General features: G+C 40.8%; 1 protein-coding gene across 1 annotated transcript; it reads right to left on the reverse strand.

Annotated features, from left to right (window-relative positions):
* Positions 1 to 2,449: 2,449 nt before the first annotated feature.
* On the reverse strand, positions 2,450 to 17,971 carry FKBP9 (FKBP prolyl isomerase 9). The gene is made up of 10 exons (XM_089532614.1): positions 17,598 to 17,971; positions 14,223 to 14,368; positions 12,870 to 13,059; positions 12,415 to 12,560; positions 9,694 to 9,883; positions 7,774 to 7,919; positions 6,799 to 6,985; positions 6,047 to 6,192; positions 5,319 to 5,482; positions 2,450 to 4,120 (listed from the first exon to the last, which is right to left on the reverse strand). Exons 1-10 carry the CDS (start codon positions 17,873 to 17,875, stop codon positions 3,941 to 3,943), a joined length of 1,773 nt encoding a protein of 590 aa, XP_089388740.1. The 5' UTR covers positions 17,876 to 17,971; the 3' UTR covers positions 2,450 to 3,940.
* Positions 17,972 to 18,035: the final 64 nt, after the last annotated feature.

Genomic DNA, 18,035 nt, shown 5'->3' on the forward strand with positions numbered 1-18,035 from the left:
GGGTCCTTCCTTGTCTCCCTTCTGTCTTCCCATCTTTGTCCAGCCCAGGAAAGGCATCACTGTAGGAAGGGAAGGATTAATTTAGCCCCGCAAAAGTTGTGCTGCTGGACTCCAGCACTAGCAGCTTCTTTAGCACATGATGCATTTTGCTCAACATGCCAAGGACTTGTCTGCCCACCAGCACCTAAAGAAAGTGAACAGGGGCTAGAATAGTGGCTACAGACAGCTAGAGCCTCTGCCACAGCCTGAGCTTTGGTGCTTGACCCACTCCTCCCAGGTGTACTATGGCCTCTTTCCAGTCTATCACTGCTTTCCTGATCTCCAGGAAGCTGCAGCTAGTGCAGCCACCCATGACATGAAGGGCCAAACACATTTAGCCCTAGTATCCATTCATATGATCAGTCCAGGCTGTCTCCTCAGCAAGACTTCTGAAGATGCTCCCTTCCACTTCCTGCCTCCACTGATGTATTCACCAAGCCTCTCCCAAGCTGGTGGCAGCATCTTTGCTACCTTTTCTCCCACAGCTCCAGGCATGGCTTACACTCTTGGAGATCCTTGGTGCAACTGACAAAGCTCTGCTCTCCTGCCCTCATGCCCCGAGATCCTTGAAGGTTGCATATCTATCCCTACTTTGACTACTTTGTCAGGGAAAAGACAAAGAGAGGTACACTTGGCTACCACCATTTCCCCATAACTTTAATGGGTGCTATTGCCTCCTTGCACTGATTCAACATCAGGCACTTCTCAAAAGGATTCTAATCTGCACTTGCACAGTAACTCCAGTATAGTGAGGATCTCTCTGACTCTTCCTGTCTGTGTTGTTTTTTTATAATATACAGCCGACCCTTCTTATACACGGATTTTTTATACAGTGATTCAAGCATACACGGTTTGAAACTGTTCAAAAAAAGTATAAATTTCAAATATCAAACCTTGATTTTCCATTTTTTATAAGGGACACCATTTTGCTATGTCATATTTAATGGGACTTGAGCATACACGGATTTTGTTATACACGAGGGATCTTGGAAGCAAACCCCAGAGTATAACAAGGGTCCACTATATTCTTTCCGTTTCTAAATTCTGACCTATTAGTTGGAAGAGTTATCTATTAAGTTTATTCTTCACTGGTCAGAAAGTAACGTCATAGTAAATCCAACTTTTTGTTCTGAGTCACTATACAGTTCCAGTTGAGGCAATTCCTCCTTCAATAAACAGACAGCTAAGTTTCTGGTGCTCACAGGAAAAGGCATCATGGTACCATTCATGTCTCTTTGTCTAGCCCCAAAGCAAGGCCTTTTTTTTCAAAGCTGTACAGGGGGAAAATTCAGTATCCTTTAAAAAGGGGGGTGAGGTGAAACTAAAAAAAATATGATATGTAGTTACAAGTGCTTACTTTTTAACTAGAATTTACAAGTCATATAAAACTGTTTCACATTTTGAGGGATTACCCTAAGCAGGAGAATGAATCTTCCCTCTTTCACAGTGATGTATCCCCAAGTGGAACTTCCAATCCTGGAAAAGCTAAGGTCTATTACTATATTGAATTTGGTGTAATGGTTTGAATGTGGGAGTAAGGCTCTGGGAGACCAGGGTTTGAATCCCCCCAGGTCATGGAAGCAGGTGGCCTTGGGCAAGTCACACTCTCTCAGCCTCAGAAAATGGCAAAGGCAAATCTCTGAACAAATTATGCCAAAGAAACTCTGTGACAGGTTTGCCTTAGGGTCACCATATGCTGGAAAGGACTTGAAGGTACAGTGCATTACCATACTGACATGCCTTGATTGTAGGTAATTCAGAGCTAATAAACATGTTTCAGCAACATGTAATTCACATGCATAGTTTCTACTTGAAACACACACACATGTGACAAGTCACTCATATGAAGTTGCTCCCCAGGGAATTACAGTACTTTCAATAAAACCACCACAATCCCTCATGCACTCACAGATTATGTTTTGGATGCTAATACATGCCCCCATGTATCAACTGATATGTCTTCTAGAAAGCTTCCCTTTTCCCTTAATCCCTCATTTTCTTTATAGAGTTCCAAAAAGACTCATGGTGGGGCAGGAACCCTCCCTGCAAATACTGCTCACAATCACTGCACTGCATATCAGTCAATCCAGACTCCTGCACCAAATTTTAAAATAACTTAAATCATTCATATAACTTTCAAATATGTTAATTTACAATCCTTATAAGCTCAATAGGCTTCACAAGCCTGTGCTATGGATTACAGTCATCACATGGATGCACTACTAAGTGTATCAACGCTTCGTTCAACTTCCCTTCTGTGCACATGAGCTGAATCCATATAATTCTGGCTCCAGTTCCAGAAACATCAACTGGTTCACACATGTATGAAAACAAAATTCCAGTCAAGATTGTTAACACTAAGCCTTTTAGCTCATTCTTGGTCATACATACATGGAAATATTTTACACAATGTATTTGTCAATATTTTATTTAATAAAAAAAACCCAGCATGTTATCGCATCTGACAAATGCTTGTGGCATTATTAGTATTACAAAGTGTGTAAACAAAATACAGAACTTTACTTACTGTAAAAACATTTTAAAAGCATTTCTTAAAATTAAAGCTAGCACCATTCTAAGTTAGAGGAGGTCTCACTACCCTGTGAAAGAAATGGTCCATTTTCATTAGTGCCCTGGAGTTGGAGTTTGTGTTCTTGCGTCAAGCTTTGGGTAGGCCTTCCACATCATTTTTGTGCTGTTTTAAAGGTTGACCCCCATCTACAAAACACATGTGCAACCTGAGATTTAATCTCAAAACCAATTACAACTATTATTTATGTACCAGATGATTACTAATCAGGAAGTAGATAGCATATGTTGCATATGCAGTTACCCTCTACTATTATGCAAGTTGTGATATCTTGACAGTACATTTCAGATTTCTACTTTCTTCTGTAATATGCATGTAAGGTCTTGGAAAAGGGCAGGGCAAAAGTAGAGGAGTGGACAACTGGCACAGGTTAGGAGACAAGCATAAAAACTTGTTATTAATAGAACTTCTTATGGATCTGTAATATGCAGATTTTTGCTTTAAAAACATTTGGCCGGGGGGGGGGGGGGGTGTCTGTCAAATATGTTTTTCTTTTTTCTTTTCTTTTGCCTAAGCAAACTTTTTGTTAGTTGAAGCTATGCTAGTAGTGATCCCCAAGCTGTGATCTTTAAGGGATTTTGGACTTCAGCTCCCAGAATACCAGATTATTGGGTAAAATGGTTGAAGCTTCTGGGAGCTGAAGTCCAAAATCTTTTAAAGGGCATAATTTGGGCACCACTGCACTAGACAGAAGCCTATGCACATTTGGTCATGATACAGAAGCACATGGTTGGATAACCACCATGCAGAGATGCACAAATTTAATGGAATCTTGTACACTTTTGGATCACAACCCCCTCCTACAGTACAGTCGGCCCTTCTTATACACGGATTTTTTATACACGGATTCAAGCATACACGGTTTGAAAATGTTCCAAAAAAGTATAAATTTACCTTGATGTTCCATTTTTTATTAGGGACACCATTTTGCTATGTCATTATACTTAATGGGACTTGAGCATACACGGATTTTGTTATACACGGGGGATCTGGGAACCAAACCCCAGCGTATAACAAGGGTCCACTGTATGTCTCTAAAACTGATACAGAAATTGTGTGTCATTACAGCGGTGGCTGTGTTTACCTTCTAAAAGTCACTAAAACCCATTTTGAGGCACTTCGTAACTTACAATATAAATGCCATGAGAGAAGTCTTCCATTGTATACCTTTGACTTAACCTGAAGTTCACACAGGAACAGGTGTATACATTTTCAGTGTGCTTACTTTAAAGTATGCACACATATTTCAAACCGCTTCTGTGCTGCATATCCTCTCTAACAGCAGTTCAGCTCTTATAAAAACAAACTACCCTACAGTTCATCATGCCCCTGTGGCTCCTGGTCTTTCAATTTGAATTCTTCAGCAGTAATCTTGCCATCGCCATTCCGGTCCTGATTGGTGAACATATTTTTCACAATTGTTTCAGAATCAAAGCCAGGAGCTAGTTTTCCTTTTCCAGAACTGACTTGTTCAAGGATATAGATGGTGAACTAGGATTTTAAAAAGAAAAATTATAGAGATATAAAACTCTTAAGAATTCATACAGCTGATATCTTCAGATCTCAATGTATTAGAACACATTCATAGTCAATGATAAGGCCCAGTTCATGCAGTGGATTGAATCCAGATTTAGGCACGTTTAGCAGTATTTTGAAATAAATGGAAGTGACATCACTTTTTAATTTAAACCCTGATTTCAATAAGTCTGTTCTAAGCATGACTAAGACACAGGGATCTATTACACACACACACACACCCTGCGTAAAGGAAAAAACACATATGCTCAAGCCCCGCTTAAAACAATGGGTGCACGCTCCCATGCGCACATGCCATTTTTTTAAACGGGGCTTGCCTTCCATGTAAGGTTAAAGACACATATGGTGCGCCCATGAACGGTGCAGGCGTACTGTACAAGATAAAAGATTTTGAAATTTAGACATTACAGAATTTGGAAATAAATCCACCTCTTTTGGACTAAAAAGTAATGAGGGAAAAGGGAAACCCTCACAAGCCAAGCTTAATTGGTTACCACAGCGATAGCACTTATGACTTTTTGATAATCCCCAATGCCACAGAAGATAATTTAAATCAGATACACTACAATGGGGTAGCTTGATTATGCAGACTCTCTTTCTTGAACAAAACCTGGAAGCATGCACAGATCTCTACATCTAGAACAGTGATGGCGAACCTATGGCACACATGCCAGAGGTGGCACTCAGAGCCCTCTCTGTGGGCACACGTGCCGTCGCCCCAGCACAAAGTTTGCCAGAGTTTGTTACTAGAAAGCCAGAGGGACATGGCACTTTGCAATAAGTAAGTGGGTTTTGGGTTGCAGTTTGGGCACTCGGCCTCTAAAAGGTTCACCATCACTGATCTAGAATGTCCAAATGCTTTGGTTCCATTATTCAGAAATGTTTATCTGTCACAACATCAACACAAGCATAAATGTATTGCTTAAAGCAGAAGCAGGCCTTCCAGATACTGATAAATTATTTCCATCATCACCCCTCACATCAGTGAATTTGAGTGATGTGCATGGAAATTAATATCCCATGAACAGAAGATCACAGGTTCTCTAACCCTGATTTAAATGAAGAGATTAGGATTCCTGTCCTCAGTGTTCTGTATCATTGCCACCTATCAAAAGAAATCTTTGCAAAGCGACTTTAATAGCCCAAATCTTACCTCTTCCAGAAGAACCTCTCCATTGTTATCCTTATCGATTTCTTCAAAGAGATTAGGAGAGACTTCCTCATGCCATACAAACATGTAGCCTTCTGGTAAACCAGATACTAAATCAAGCAGTTCAATGTCAAAAACTAATACAGCACTACCAGGCACTTCTCCTTCTGTAACAGTAACAAAAATGTTAAACATTGTAATGAAACATTTTGGCTAATGGAGGCAGATAGATGTGGCAAACTCTAATCCACACAATACAAGCATATGCAAATTATCCAGCTACTGCTGGCTGTTGCATTTCATCCACTGAGATTATATATATGTATATTACCTACTTACCCAAAAGAAATGTGAAGGGTTTTTAATTTTCCCAGCAGGCATACCATGTTTTGTGTTTATTTGCATGCTTCAGTTTACTTTTACATTTTAAAAAACAATTGCAGTTTATTACATTCAAGAACCACATCGCAGCTCCAAAACCCCGTCTATCTCACACCATTTATCTCACATTATTTAGATTATGTCCTATGAACAGAAGAAGGGACCAAAGAGGAAATACCACACTGGAGCTGCCCAAGAACTAATTAGTATATTTGAATAGTGAAGATAGGATGAATTGCAGGAGTGACTTATGGTACCGAGTGTAAAGGAATTCATGTGTCAGTCACTACTAACTTCTTAGCTTCAGTACAACAAACACCTGAAGGTGTGTGAAACACTTTCATACTTACCAACTCCAGCTTCTCCATAACCAAGATGTGGTGGAATAATAACCGTTCTTTTCTCTCCAACACACATATCTCTGAGACCTATATCCATGCCCAGTACAACCTGTCCAGAGCCTAGAACTATATTATAGGTTTTTCCAAGGCTAACTCTGGAAAGAAAAACAAAACATGATGCTTTACAAACTGTGATATGCTAACGAGAGAATCAGAATTTCTCTTCCTCTAACTTTCTGGCATATTTCTTCCCCCTAGTCCAGTTTACTTTGTGATGATCTTTGCGTGATTATGATGATGGCAATTATTATTGTTGTTGTTGCTGTTGTTATTTAGATAGCGCCATAAATTTGCATGGCACTTTACAGGCAGCATCAAAATAGCATATAACCTGCCAGTGGTGTACAATCTAAAAGTCGTAAAATAATAAATTATACAAAATTAAGCAAGCTATGGAGTTAAAATACAAACTGTAAAAACAACTAATACATATAATCAAATATAAAATTATAAAACAATATTAAAATACAATTCCAAATGCTTTAGAGAACAAGAAAGTCTTTAATTCCACAACATCTGGAGGGACACATGTCCACCAGCCCTGGTGTACCTTATCTCTTGCTATCACCACTACTCTTCCCTCAAACTTACTTTAAAGGAATATAATGAATTTATAGAATTAAGTAATAAAAGCTGACCCATATTTATCATTCTCCAATTGTGACTCTTCCAAAATATTAAATAATATATGATCTACTTACGTTGAATCTAACAAAGTGCCATCTAGTAGTGAGGCATTGTAGTGATACTTCAAGTAATCACCTTTTTTGCTCAAAACTGAACAGTTGCTAGGTTTGTAATGGGTGGTAATAGCAACAGAATCCGAAGGATTGTGGAAGTCCATCACATGGATGTCAAAGACTAGTACAGCAGACCCTGGAATATTTCCTGTAATGACAAGCAATCATATGAACAGAAAGACTTCACTCTACTTCTAGAACTGTACTGAGAGAAAACATACTTCAAGGAAGTATCAACAAATACGAGTAGCATATATGGGAAATGTAGGAGTTAAGATGAAACTGCAGTCCTGTGTAAAGTTATGTTACTCAACTCATACTCATCCCAGCAGCCTTAGACTGGATACTTAGATTAGCAACAATATTTATGAAACTGGGGTAACTTTTGCACTGATTTGAAATGTCTCACATTTGGAAACACATCTGGAGGCACAAAATATACTACATTTTTATACAATGAAAATGGTGGGACAGCAGTACAGTCGGCCCTTCTTATACACAGATTTTTTATACACGGATTCAAGCATACACAGTTTGAAAATGTTCCCCAAAAGTATAAATTTCAAATATCAAACCTTGATTTTCCATTTTTTTATAAGGGACACCATATAAGGGCCGGAGGTAGAGAAGAACTGCTGTCCCTCATCCCCTTCGCCACCACCACTCCCTTCTCCTTTTGTGTTGTGTCTTTTTAGATTGTAAGCCTGAGGGCAGGGAACTGCTTAATTAAAAGATTGTATTTACAGCACTTTATAAATAAAGGTTAATAATAATTATAATAATAATAATAATAACATTTTGCTATATCATTATATTTAATGGAACTTGAGCATACATGGATTCTGTTATACACGAGGGATCTTGGAACCAAACCCAGCGTATAACAAGGGTCCACTGTACTTAGAAAGAATGTACGGAATTAAAAGCTGTATTCACCTCTTCCCTCTTCTCCATACCCAAGGTGAGGTGGGATTGTTATTCTCCTCTTCTCTCCAATGCACAGACCAAGCAAGCCTTCATCCATCCCAGCAATCACATAACCTTTCCCAATGTAAGTATCATATGTTCGGTTCCGAGAATAACTACAGAAAAGACTTTGCTTTATTGAGGCCACTATCAATAAGAAGACATTGAGCTAATGTAGCACTATATCAAATACTAAGAACTATAAGTATGATCTGCACATAGTTCACGAATGATATTTTGAATAATAATTTTGGCTCTCTCCCCTGCTTTCCAATTAACAAGGAGAAGGTTGCTGGTATAATAAAACCAGAAGCAAAAACATGAAACTGGAACAAACACATCACAGAAAAAATGGGCTTTAATAGGTTTAAGAGTCACTAATGTTATGCTAAGAATTGAGTTAATTTATTTGACAGAAATGAAAGGATATGAATCGGACTATGGTTTCTTTACAGTAAGATCTGTACAAAGCTGCTGTCAACTACTGGGATAACAGATGTCCAATACTTAGGAAAAGAATGTAGTTTCCACTTTCAGAAACATTTGATCTGAGAGGGAAAGGCCTTGTTCATTCATGTGCTGAGGCTGGGAATGAATGCAGTAATGCAGGCTCCCCCCCCCCCCCCGCCTCCGTCCCTGTCACAAACATCTAACCTGAATCTTTTTGATAGAAGAATCAAGTGGCCAAAGCTACTACCTAAAGGAGCATTCAACAGGAATGGGGAAAGTGAGGATTTAAATTACTTTCCCAGTCTGTTTTTCAGGAAATTTTCACCAGACATCCCAAACACCCCAAGAATGTGTCAGAAATATGCAAAAATGCCCTCTTGCTTCCCAAAAATACGCTTTCCCCAGCCTTATAGAAATCAAAATGGCAACATGAAATAAATCTGTATCACTTTCAGTTGCCATTTTGGCCAATATAAGGCTGAAAATATGTGGTTTTGGCAGAATGATGGGCGACATTAGCAGGGCCTGGGGGAAAGCTGACTCCCAGCCCACTTCTGATATAGAACATCTGGTTTAGACTAGACATTCTCCATATCACAGTAGCAGAGCTTGGAAAAGTTATTTTTGGAGTTTAACTCCAGAATCTTCCAACCAGCATGGGTTGTACATCTCTTGTTTTCAAGAGATGTGGAAATTGTGGTGCAAAGAACTACATTTTCCAATTTGAAGGTAGGGCCTTGAATAGCTTTTGTACTCCACATCTGCCAACCAGTTTGACACAATGATATTTATGTATTTCATATTTAACCCACATTTACATTATTAGCATAACACCAGTGTCCGTGAGCCAGCAGATAACGTAAGACAGTAACTGGGGAAGTACATTTAAAATCTTTGGTTTGATCAACAAGATCAAACACTGGCAAAATTCCAACCACTTAGAATTCCAGTATTTCTTTCAGGAATTTACAGGAATGAAGTGGAATTAGTTCATGCCACTCTAATAAGTATGAAAAGTTTTGATAAGCAATTCTATTCTAACTTAGCATAGTTGACATTCTGTGATAGAAAAAAAAAGTTATAAATGTGTAGAATTAGGTTAGGTTACACTAATTCATCACAATCAGTTCCCTCCAGTTCATTAGCCTGACAACATAAAAGGCAAACTTTTGCACATTAAAACTGCTCTAAAAGAAAACTATCAAATACTTGTAAAATTTTCAAATGCATGAACTTGTTGTCTGTTAGCTATTTTTAAAAGTAACACGGCACACACCAGTTTTTGTACTGTTATTTTAATCACTTGATGCAAAGACCAGAAGTTTCCCCTCAAGTTTAGCTGCATGAAATTAAAGATATGCTTTTAGAAATGTTTCTTTTCGTGTGTGTATCGCCTGCTAAGGGCACATATAAAAATTTTCTGTTTATTTATCTGGGTACCTGGAATCAAACAATGTGCCATCCAGAAGTGTGCCATTATAATGATATCTAACAAAGTCCCCAACTTGGCTTTGGCGTTCACAGGATTCAGGCACATATTGCTTTTCCACAGTGATAGTGTCTTTGGGGTTGTGAAGGTCTAGGAGAACCACATCAAAGACCAGAGAAGCTTGTCCAGGAATTTCTTTACCTGTACGCAATATGAGCAGCAGATAGTTACATCAACGCATTGATTTCAAAATTCTCGTAACATGACACATACGTGCCCACACATCAATTTCATACCAACATAGTTTTTATTTCTTTCCGTGCCAACTCTGAAGCAACCATATATATTAATATTAGTGCACCATGCACTGTTATCATCTAGAAGAGAGTACTATTACTTTTACTTACAGCCGAACCTTATATATACATGTTTACTCAGACATCTATAGTATTCAATAAAGTTCATTTCATGGAAGTGCACAAAGAATTGTAATCTTAGGCCTGTTACAGACTGCCAAAATAAAGCTGCTTGGGGTCTCTTTGGAGGTATGCTGTTTAAATGATGCATGCATCCTAAGAATCTGGAAGCTGCACCAAAGCTGCACTCCAATGCTTAGGAATGGAGTGTGGCTTTGGCGCAACCTCCAGACTCTTAGGACCCATGCATCATTTAAATAGCATACCTCCAAAGAGACTCGAAGCAGCTTTATTTTGGCAGTCTGTAACAGGCCTAAGTTCTTTCTCTGTAAGTACCATTATTATGCATGGTCTTCTTGCACTAGCAGAATTATTCCCACCACAAAATCTAGATACCAGTGTAAGGGTATGTGATGCTCTGGATTTTTCAGGGGGAAATTTGTTTCATTTATAAGATATTAAGATAATATAATAATGTATATCACAGTGGATGTTATATGGTAAGGATTGGTTGGGAGGGGTGAGAGAACAGAATTGGTGATAGGTGGGATGTCTGAAGGGATTTTGAAAAGTCAGGTGTAGCAGTTAGGCAGAGGGAGGGAGGGTTGAGTCTGTCATGGTTAGGATTAGGACTCCGTCAGGATTAGGAATTTAGTTAGTGGGTTTAGGAGTTTGAATGGTTAGGAGAGTTGGAGTCTGGTTCAGAGTTAGCTAGGTGATGAGTGTGAAAAAGAGTGAGAAATGTGATTTAGATATATTAAATAAGTAATATGTAATGTTACATTCCATTTCTGTTTCAAAAATAATTATTTTATATCATACACTTTTGTCTCCAGGAATGCTACGTATTGGAAAGTTGAGTTCAAACACAGTATCTGTGCTGGCAGCAGTTAATAAAGAGAGGTCGTGTCCAATGGGGATAGGGAATAAATAAAATCTCACATGGGAACTATGAGGGCATCTAGGAGGTGGCCCAGGTTGGTAGCCACAGCAGTCACACTGGTGGCAGTGGTGAGGATAAGGGGAAACCATCACATTTGGCGGCAGTGATTGGGATTAGTGGAGAATCCCATAGAGTACTAGGAAGATCATCATATTGTAAAATGATCCACCAAGCCAGGGTGCAATTTAAATAGAGTTCAGACAAGATGTTCTTTATGTGGATTAAGACACAACCAGTTATTCCTCGGGAGTATAACTACACCTCTGCATTTATCAGGTACAAGAATCAACCATAATAAACACTCTTGATATACACTACTTCTCAGCATTATAATCTTGGCTACATAAAAGAAAATTCCTTTTCTGTATTGCTGTTAATCAGTCCATCAATGTCCTTGTCCTGACACGCACACATACATACATACACACATAGTTTAAATGGCATTCTGTCATCAGGCCCCACTATATTATCTTATTTGGTAGTCATGACTTGGCTATCTGATAGTTATGGCCTACAAAGTCATATATGGTTTAGGATCAGAGTATGCAGAAGATTATCTTTCTAGCCTGCCTGAATTTTAAGTCCTTTGGATCAGGGCTTTCTCTTGATCCACACCATCACTGGTACACTTAATGAAGACACATGAGAAGATTTTGTTGCTGGCTGCTTTCAGGCAGTGGGACTCTCTCCCACAGCTGGCTAGCTCTCTGTTTTTCCTTCCACAGGCAGGCAAATCCTTTTTTTATTTAGAATGGGATATGGCAATTAACTGGTTGCTGCAGAAGAATATTTTAATTGAGTCTATTTAATATAGTTTTTATTCTGTTTTGTTATACAGTGGAGCCTTATTATCCACAGGCTTGCCAACCATGGATTTACTCTCTGTTGCCCCCAATGGTGACACATACACACACATTGTACCGCCATTAGAAACAATGGAACTTGAAGTCCCACATTTTTGGTATCTGCGGGGGAGAGGGTCTGGAATGGCTGCCCCGCAGATACCAATGTTTTTACTTTTAAATCAGCATGGCTTTTGACAGTATTGGGTTTTTAAAACATTTTTATTATATTTGTTTATTAAATAAACACACACAAGATACTCCGAAAAAACATTGAAGGCAAATGTACACTGCACAATGCAAAATGAGTTTAGTCAAAATATATTCTTGGTATTCATTAATATCCCCAACCATTTCACCTCTGTGCTGATAAAAGATTAGTAACCAATCAAACACTGCGTTTAATCACTGATCAACTGCTTCCTGTAAAAATACTGTGAATTCACATTCTTTCAAATTATCTTTGTCATTTCATGCATCATGGTAACCTTCTTAATAGTGACTATGAGTACAAACAACATTGGCATTTACCATCTCCATCTTCTCCATATGCCAGGAATGGTGGTACTGTGATTATGCGCTTTTCTCCTACACACATTCCAAGGAGACCTTTGTCCATACCAGGAATTAACCAACCAATTCCCACATAGGTGTCATATGTTCTCATCCTGTTGTGACTGAACAAATAAATAAGTACAAGTTATTTACAGTGAGCAGCTTCATTCTACCGCTGGAATGAGTAAGAAATGGGAAGACTTGGATACAGCAGAGTCAAAGTGCATAAATTTGTTTCAAACAATGCTACATATTGACAAAATCATAGCTAAAGCAAAAACAATAGCACTAATTTTGGCAGGGAATCACATTCTATCCTTATTGCTCTTGTTGCTATAGAGTATAGATTAACATATGAAACTGATTTAAACTGCATCAGACTATTGGTCCATAAAAATTATATGAAAAAATAAAAAATATTTTAACTTTACCTTGAGTCAAACAGTGTTCCATCTAGAAATGTCCCATTGTAGTGGTACCTTACAAAATCAGAAACCTGAATTGTCCTTGTACAATTTTCTGGCTTATAATAAGTTTCAATCTGAACTTGGTCTTCAGGATTCCAAACGTCAACCAAAAGTACATCAAAATGCAGCACTGAATTTGCAGGAATTACACCAGCTAGGGATGTAAAATATATTATGTAAAATAAGTTAGCACAGACAGAATTCAGTTTTCTCACCAAACACTAGTCCAGGCTTTAAATATAGCTACAAATCCCATGATGGCAACTGAAATACTGAGGCTTTTTTCATCCATATTCACTTATTTATTAAACTTATATACTACCTGTCTGCTAAAAATAATTCTCAAGATGGCTAACACTAAAATACAGAAGAAGTAACCATGTTGCAATTTAAAAATTACAGCCTAAATCGAATGTGTTGCTTGTGCTGCAGTAGCTGCTTAATGGAACCTCCTCCTCCTCCCAGACATGCCCCAAAAGTGTTTCTGTGTGGAATAGGAGGTGGGGGTTCCCAATCCTCTAGAACAAATTTTTGGGATGCATGTGGGGACTACAGTGGAAAGAGGAGATTGTTCCCATGGCACTTCCACTGGATTCTGTTATTTGGACAGCGGACGTCAAGCAGTGAATCCTGCCCTGATCATCAAATAAAAGCACACTAAATGAAAACCAATCATTTTGGCCTGGGCAATCCATCTAAGACAGAAAAATAAATGAAAGAAATTAGATTAGAATCACAATTTAGATTTTCTCACAGAATGATAAAAATCAAAACGTTCTTCGTTTCTTGATGTATACCCAGAGATTTTATGAATGTTTAAGTAAGAGACTCAGGGCTGGAATGGACCTGCAAAAAACCACGGCTTCCTGGTGGCTTTGGGGCATGGCATGCACACAACGCATACCCCCAGGATTGCAGGAAGCCAGTGTCACACCACCTGGCCATTTACATAGCAGCTGATTTATGGCACTCCAGCGGTGCGGTGTTTAGAAACTGTGTGGAAAATTGTTTGTGCTGCAGTGTAAAGATTTTTCTTTCTCATTCCTCACATATTGCCTTGGCTCTTATGATCTATTAGAGCCAGACATACAAAAAAATAGCTGTCTCTAGACTTCTAGAGCCACTCTTCAGCCACCTCAACATATGGCAGCATGTAGGGGATGCTGCTACCAGTTCTATTTTCATCAGTCCCCCCTCCTCTCAAGAGGGGGACAGGAGAGATTGTGCCACTACTAGATACATCTCATGAAGCAACAAATCACAAGTCTGGTTCATCACGTCTAGGTTCATGATTTATACACACGGTACAGTACTTACAAACTCCTTCACTTCCATCACCAAGATGGGGTGGAATTTTCACAAACCGCCTCTCGTTGACACACATGCCAAGCAGAGCTTCGTCCATTCCAGCAATAAGTTGGCCTTTACCCACAAGCACATTGAACGTGGAGCCTCTATCATAGCTAGAAAGTGATAAAACAGGTCATTTACATAGAGTATTTATTTGTAACATCTTGAAAATATTGTTGTTGTTATGTGCCTTCAAATAATTTCTGACATGGTGACCCTGTCGGATGATTTCTTGGCAGATTTTGTTCAGAGAGGGTTTGCCCTGGATTTCCTCTGAGGCTGAGAGCGTGTGACTTGCCCAAGATCACCCAGTAGGTTTTCAGGGCCAAGCAGGGATTTGAATCCTGGTTTTCCAGGGTCCTAATCCAACACTAAAACCATTACTTCATTTACATTAAATTCCTTTACTACTTCTCCAGTGCCACATTACGAATAGAAGTGGGTGTATTCTACAACCAACTCATAACAATACATATAGTTTGTCCAAGTCAGAGTTCAATCCACCTTCCTTTAGGGTCCTCAGTGAACTCAAATACATTCAGTTATATCCATTCAGACACATGCAAACACAGTAGAGAAGGCAGGGCATGGACACCTTTATGGTATTACATGAAAGGACCATGAAATGGCTCTCCCAACAGGAAATGGATGACTAGTATTACATTTGGCAGTACAGTGGACTCTTTTCATGCACTGGGGTTTGGTTCCAAAATCCCTCATGGATAACAAAATGTGTAGATGCTCAAGTCCCATTAAATATAATGACATAGCAAAATGGTGTCCCTTATAAAAAATGGAAAACCAAGGTTTGATATTTGAAATTTATACTTTTTTTGAACATTTTCAAATCGTGGATGCTTGAATCTGTGTATAAATAATCCATGTATAAGAAGGGCGGACTGTACAAAAGTTTACATTTTAAGACTAAAGACAACACTGGAAGCAGCCCTTCTTCCCAGGATTAAGGTTTTTTTTAGATTAATGGAGGAACCTACATGCATCTCTTTGAATGTTAAGAAGCTGACAGGCACACATTCCTGTGATGGGCTGCTCCCTAGATTTTCCCTTTCCCTTCCAATGTTATCAGGACCAACTGAACACACTTTCCTGCCTAAGGCTAAAGATGATGCCTCTCCCTATTTGATGCAGAAAAGCCAGCTGGCCTGACCATTGAATCTTACAAGAAAACCCTGTGATGGATTTGAATGCCTTAGGGTCACCAATGCTGGCTGGTGGTGACTCCATCCTAGATTTAAGTCTGAAGAACTGTAAAGGAACTACCCAAGGAGCTGAAGCTAGACAAGGCCTTTAAAGCTCAGACTAAAACTTTGAACAGATCCATTGCAGCACCACTGGCAGCTCAGGGAAAGGCACATGGCACATGCGTCCTCCCACTTTTGCCACCCGAGGCAGCTGCCTCTCTCTACCTTACATTAAGATGAAGCTATGCTCACCCAAAGCTGCCTTTTCATATGACAAAGCTGGCTACTCTAACTGGCAATAACCATGGGCCACGGAAAGGAGGAGGGAGGTACAGCTCAAGCAAGCCACACTTAAAATTAGACTGGGGAGGTTGAGGCCTCCCAAAATGATCCGGCAAAACTGGACCACCGAGACTCCTATGTAGCTGAGCCTCCTCTCCTAAGTGCACTAGTCATACAACCAGGAATAATAAAGGATGCCTAAAGTCTACCCAATACACACTTACTTGGTATGCAAAAGGGATCTTGCAGCACCTTTGAGACTAAGTGAAAGACAGAAGTTGATAGCATCAGTTTTTGTAGACTTGAGTAGACTCAAGTCTATGAAAACCCATGCCATCAACTACTGTCTTTCAATTATCCTCAAAGGTGCTGCAAGATCCCTTTGTATACGGATTTTCCAGTCAACAAGGCTATGTCTTTGAACACTTACTTGGGGATATTTTACACTTAACAAATGGAAGGCACTTTTCCATACACACTGTACTTATAAGAGTGTGCCACAGAAGCATGTTTAAATGATAAGGGATGGGAAAAGTCATTTGCCCACCCCTCACAAGTACTCACAAGTAGGCAAAGTTAATAACAACCAGTCCCCCAATGTTGAGCCCCCACTCCTTACAAAGCATTCCTAAGGTTCCTGGCAATGGCTCTCTCAGGCCGCAGAAATAACGCAGTCTGACACCACTTTAACTGCCATGGCTCCATGATATGGAATTGTGGGGGTTGTAGTTTTGTGAGATAGCTAGCCTTCTCTGTCGGAGAGCTCTGGTGCCACAACAAACTACAAATGCCAGCATTCCACAGGATGGAGCCATGACAGTTAGAGCGGCATCAAACCGCATTATTTCCGCAGTCGTATCACAGACTTCCACTTGGGATCCTTCTGTCGGTGACCAAAACTAGAACTTTCTGAATGAACTTACTCAGCTGCAAGACCCCATTTACCTTCCTGGAAGCGAGAGCCTAAACAGACAGGCCAAAATACAGCTGCTTCGGGCCTCTTTGGAAGCGCACTGTTTAAATGACACATGCGTCTTAAGAGGCCAGAAGCCGCACCAAAGCCATGCTCTAGCCCAGTGGTTCCCAACCTGTGGTCGGGACCCCTATGGGGGTTGAACGGCCCTTTCATGGGGGTCGCCTAAGACCACCGGAAAACACATATTTGCATGTAGCAATGAAAATAATGTTATGGTTGGGGGTCACCACAACATAAGGAACTGTCTTAAAGGGTCGCAGCATTAGGAAGGTTGAGAACCACTGATCTAGCCCTAAGGACTGGAGCGCAGCTTTGGCGCAGCTTCTGGCCTCTTATGTGTCGTTTAAACAGCATACCTCCAAAGTGACCGAAAGCAGCAGCTATATCTTAGCCTGTCTCTCTGTTCAGGCCCTTCGTCCCTTAGATTCCAGTGAGGCTTTGTTATTGCTGGTGTGTGCCTTCAAGTCGTATCCAACCAAGGCATTCAAATCTATCAGAGGGCTTTCTCTGCAAGTTTCTTCAGAGGTGGGTGGCCAGTGGCCTCCTCTGAGGCTGAGAGAGTGTGACTTGCCCAAGGCCACCCAGTGGGTCTCCATGGCTGAACCCCAGTCTTCAGAGTCACAGCCCAAGAACCCACCAGACCACACTGGCTCTCCAGGGGAGGCTTACTCCCAAAGAAACAGGCCCTGGGCTCCTGGATGGCCATCTGTCAGGGATGCTTTGATTGTGAGTTCCTGCATGGCAAGGGGCTGGAATGGATGGCCCTTGTGGCCTGCCTCTTCCACGATCCTTGCATGGGAGTTCCTGCATGGCAGAATGGATTCTTGTATCAGAGTTCCTCCTTGTTGCTGTTACTCCTTTGGGGCCTGGAGGCTCCTCTACCTGGAGTCGAACTTGGCCCCGTCGGGGAAGGCGCCGTGGTAATGGTAGCGGACGAAGTCTCCCCGGCGGACGGCGCGGGGGCAGAGATCGGGGACGGAGCTCTGCTCCACGAAGATGCTTTGGTCGTCCCAGGCAGGGACCATCCAGGAGGGAGAGGAGCCCGAGGGCACCGGGGGGGCCTGGCACGCCACGCACCGCGCCAGCAAGGCCAGCAGCAGAGGGGAGCACCAGCGGGGCCTCCCCGTCCTCCGGCCCGACCACGACGACGACGAGGCCATCCTTCTTCAGTCGGGGCCTTGCTTTCTTTGGAGGGACTCGCTCCGGGAGGAGGCCCAAGGCTGAGCCCGGCTCCGAGGCTGCAAACGTGGAGGAGGAGGAGGAGGAGGGAGCCACCTCCCAGCCCCCGCCTCCCCTCGCAAAGGGAGGAGGAGGAGGAGC

This window comes from Sceloporus occidentalis, unplaced genomic scaffold, assembly GCF_023333645.1.
Source record: "Sceloporus occidentalis isolate IW3139 unplaced genomic scaffold, rSceOcc1.0.p SCAF_7, whole genome shotgun sequence".
NCBI lineage: Eukaryota > Metazoa > Chordata > Lepidosauria > Squamata > Phrynosomatidae > Sceloporus > Sceloporus occidentalis.

Bases quoted from the DNA above. Each gene is read 5' to 3' on its own strand.
- FKBP9 (XM_089532614.1), bottom strand. From the start codon at position 17,875: ATGGCCTCGTCGTCGTCGTGGTCGGGCCGGAGGACGGGGAGGCCCCGC. The intron at 5,483-6,046 runs GTAAGTATGAAA...TTACTGTTACAG, and splicing joins TTATGGAGAAGCTGGAGTTG to AAGGAGAAGTGCCTGGTAGT. The intron at 4,121-5,318 runs GTAAGATTTGGG...TTAAAATCCTAG, and splicing joins GAGAGGTTCTTCTGGAAGAG to TTCACCATCTATATCCTTGA.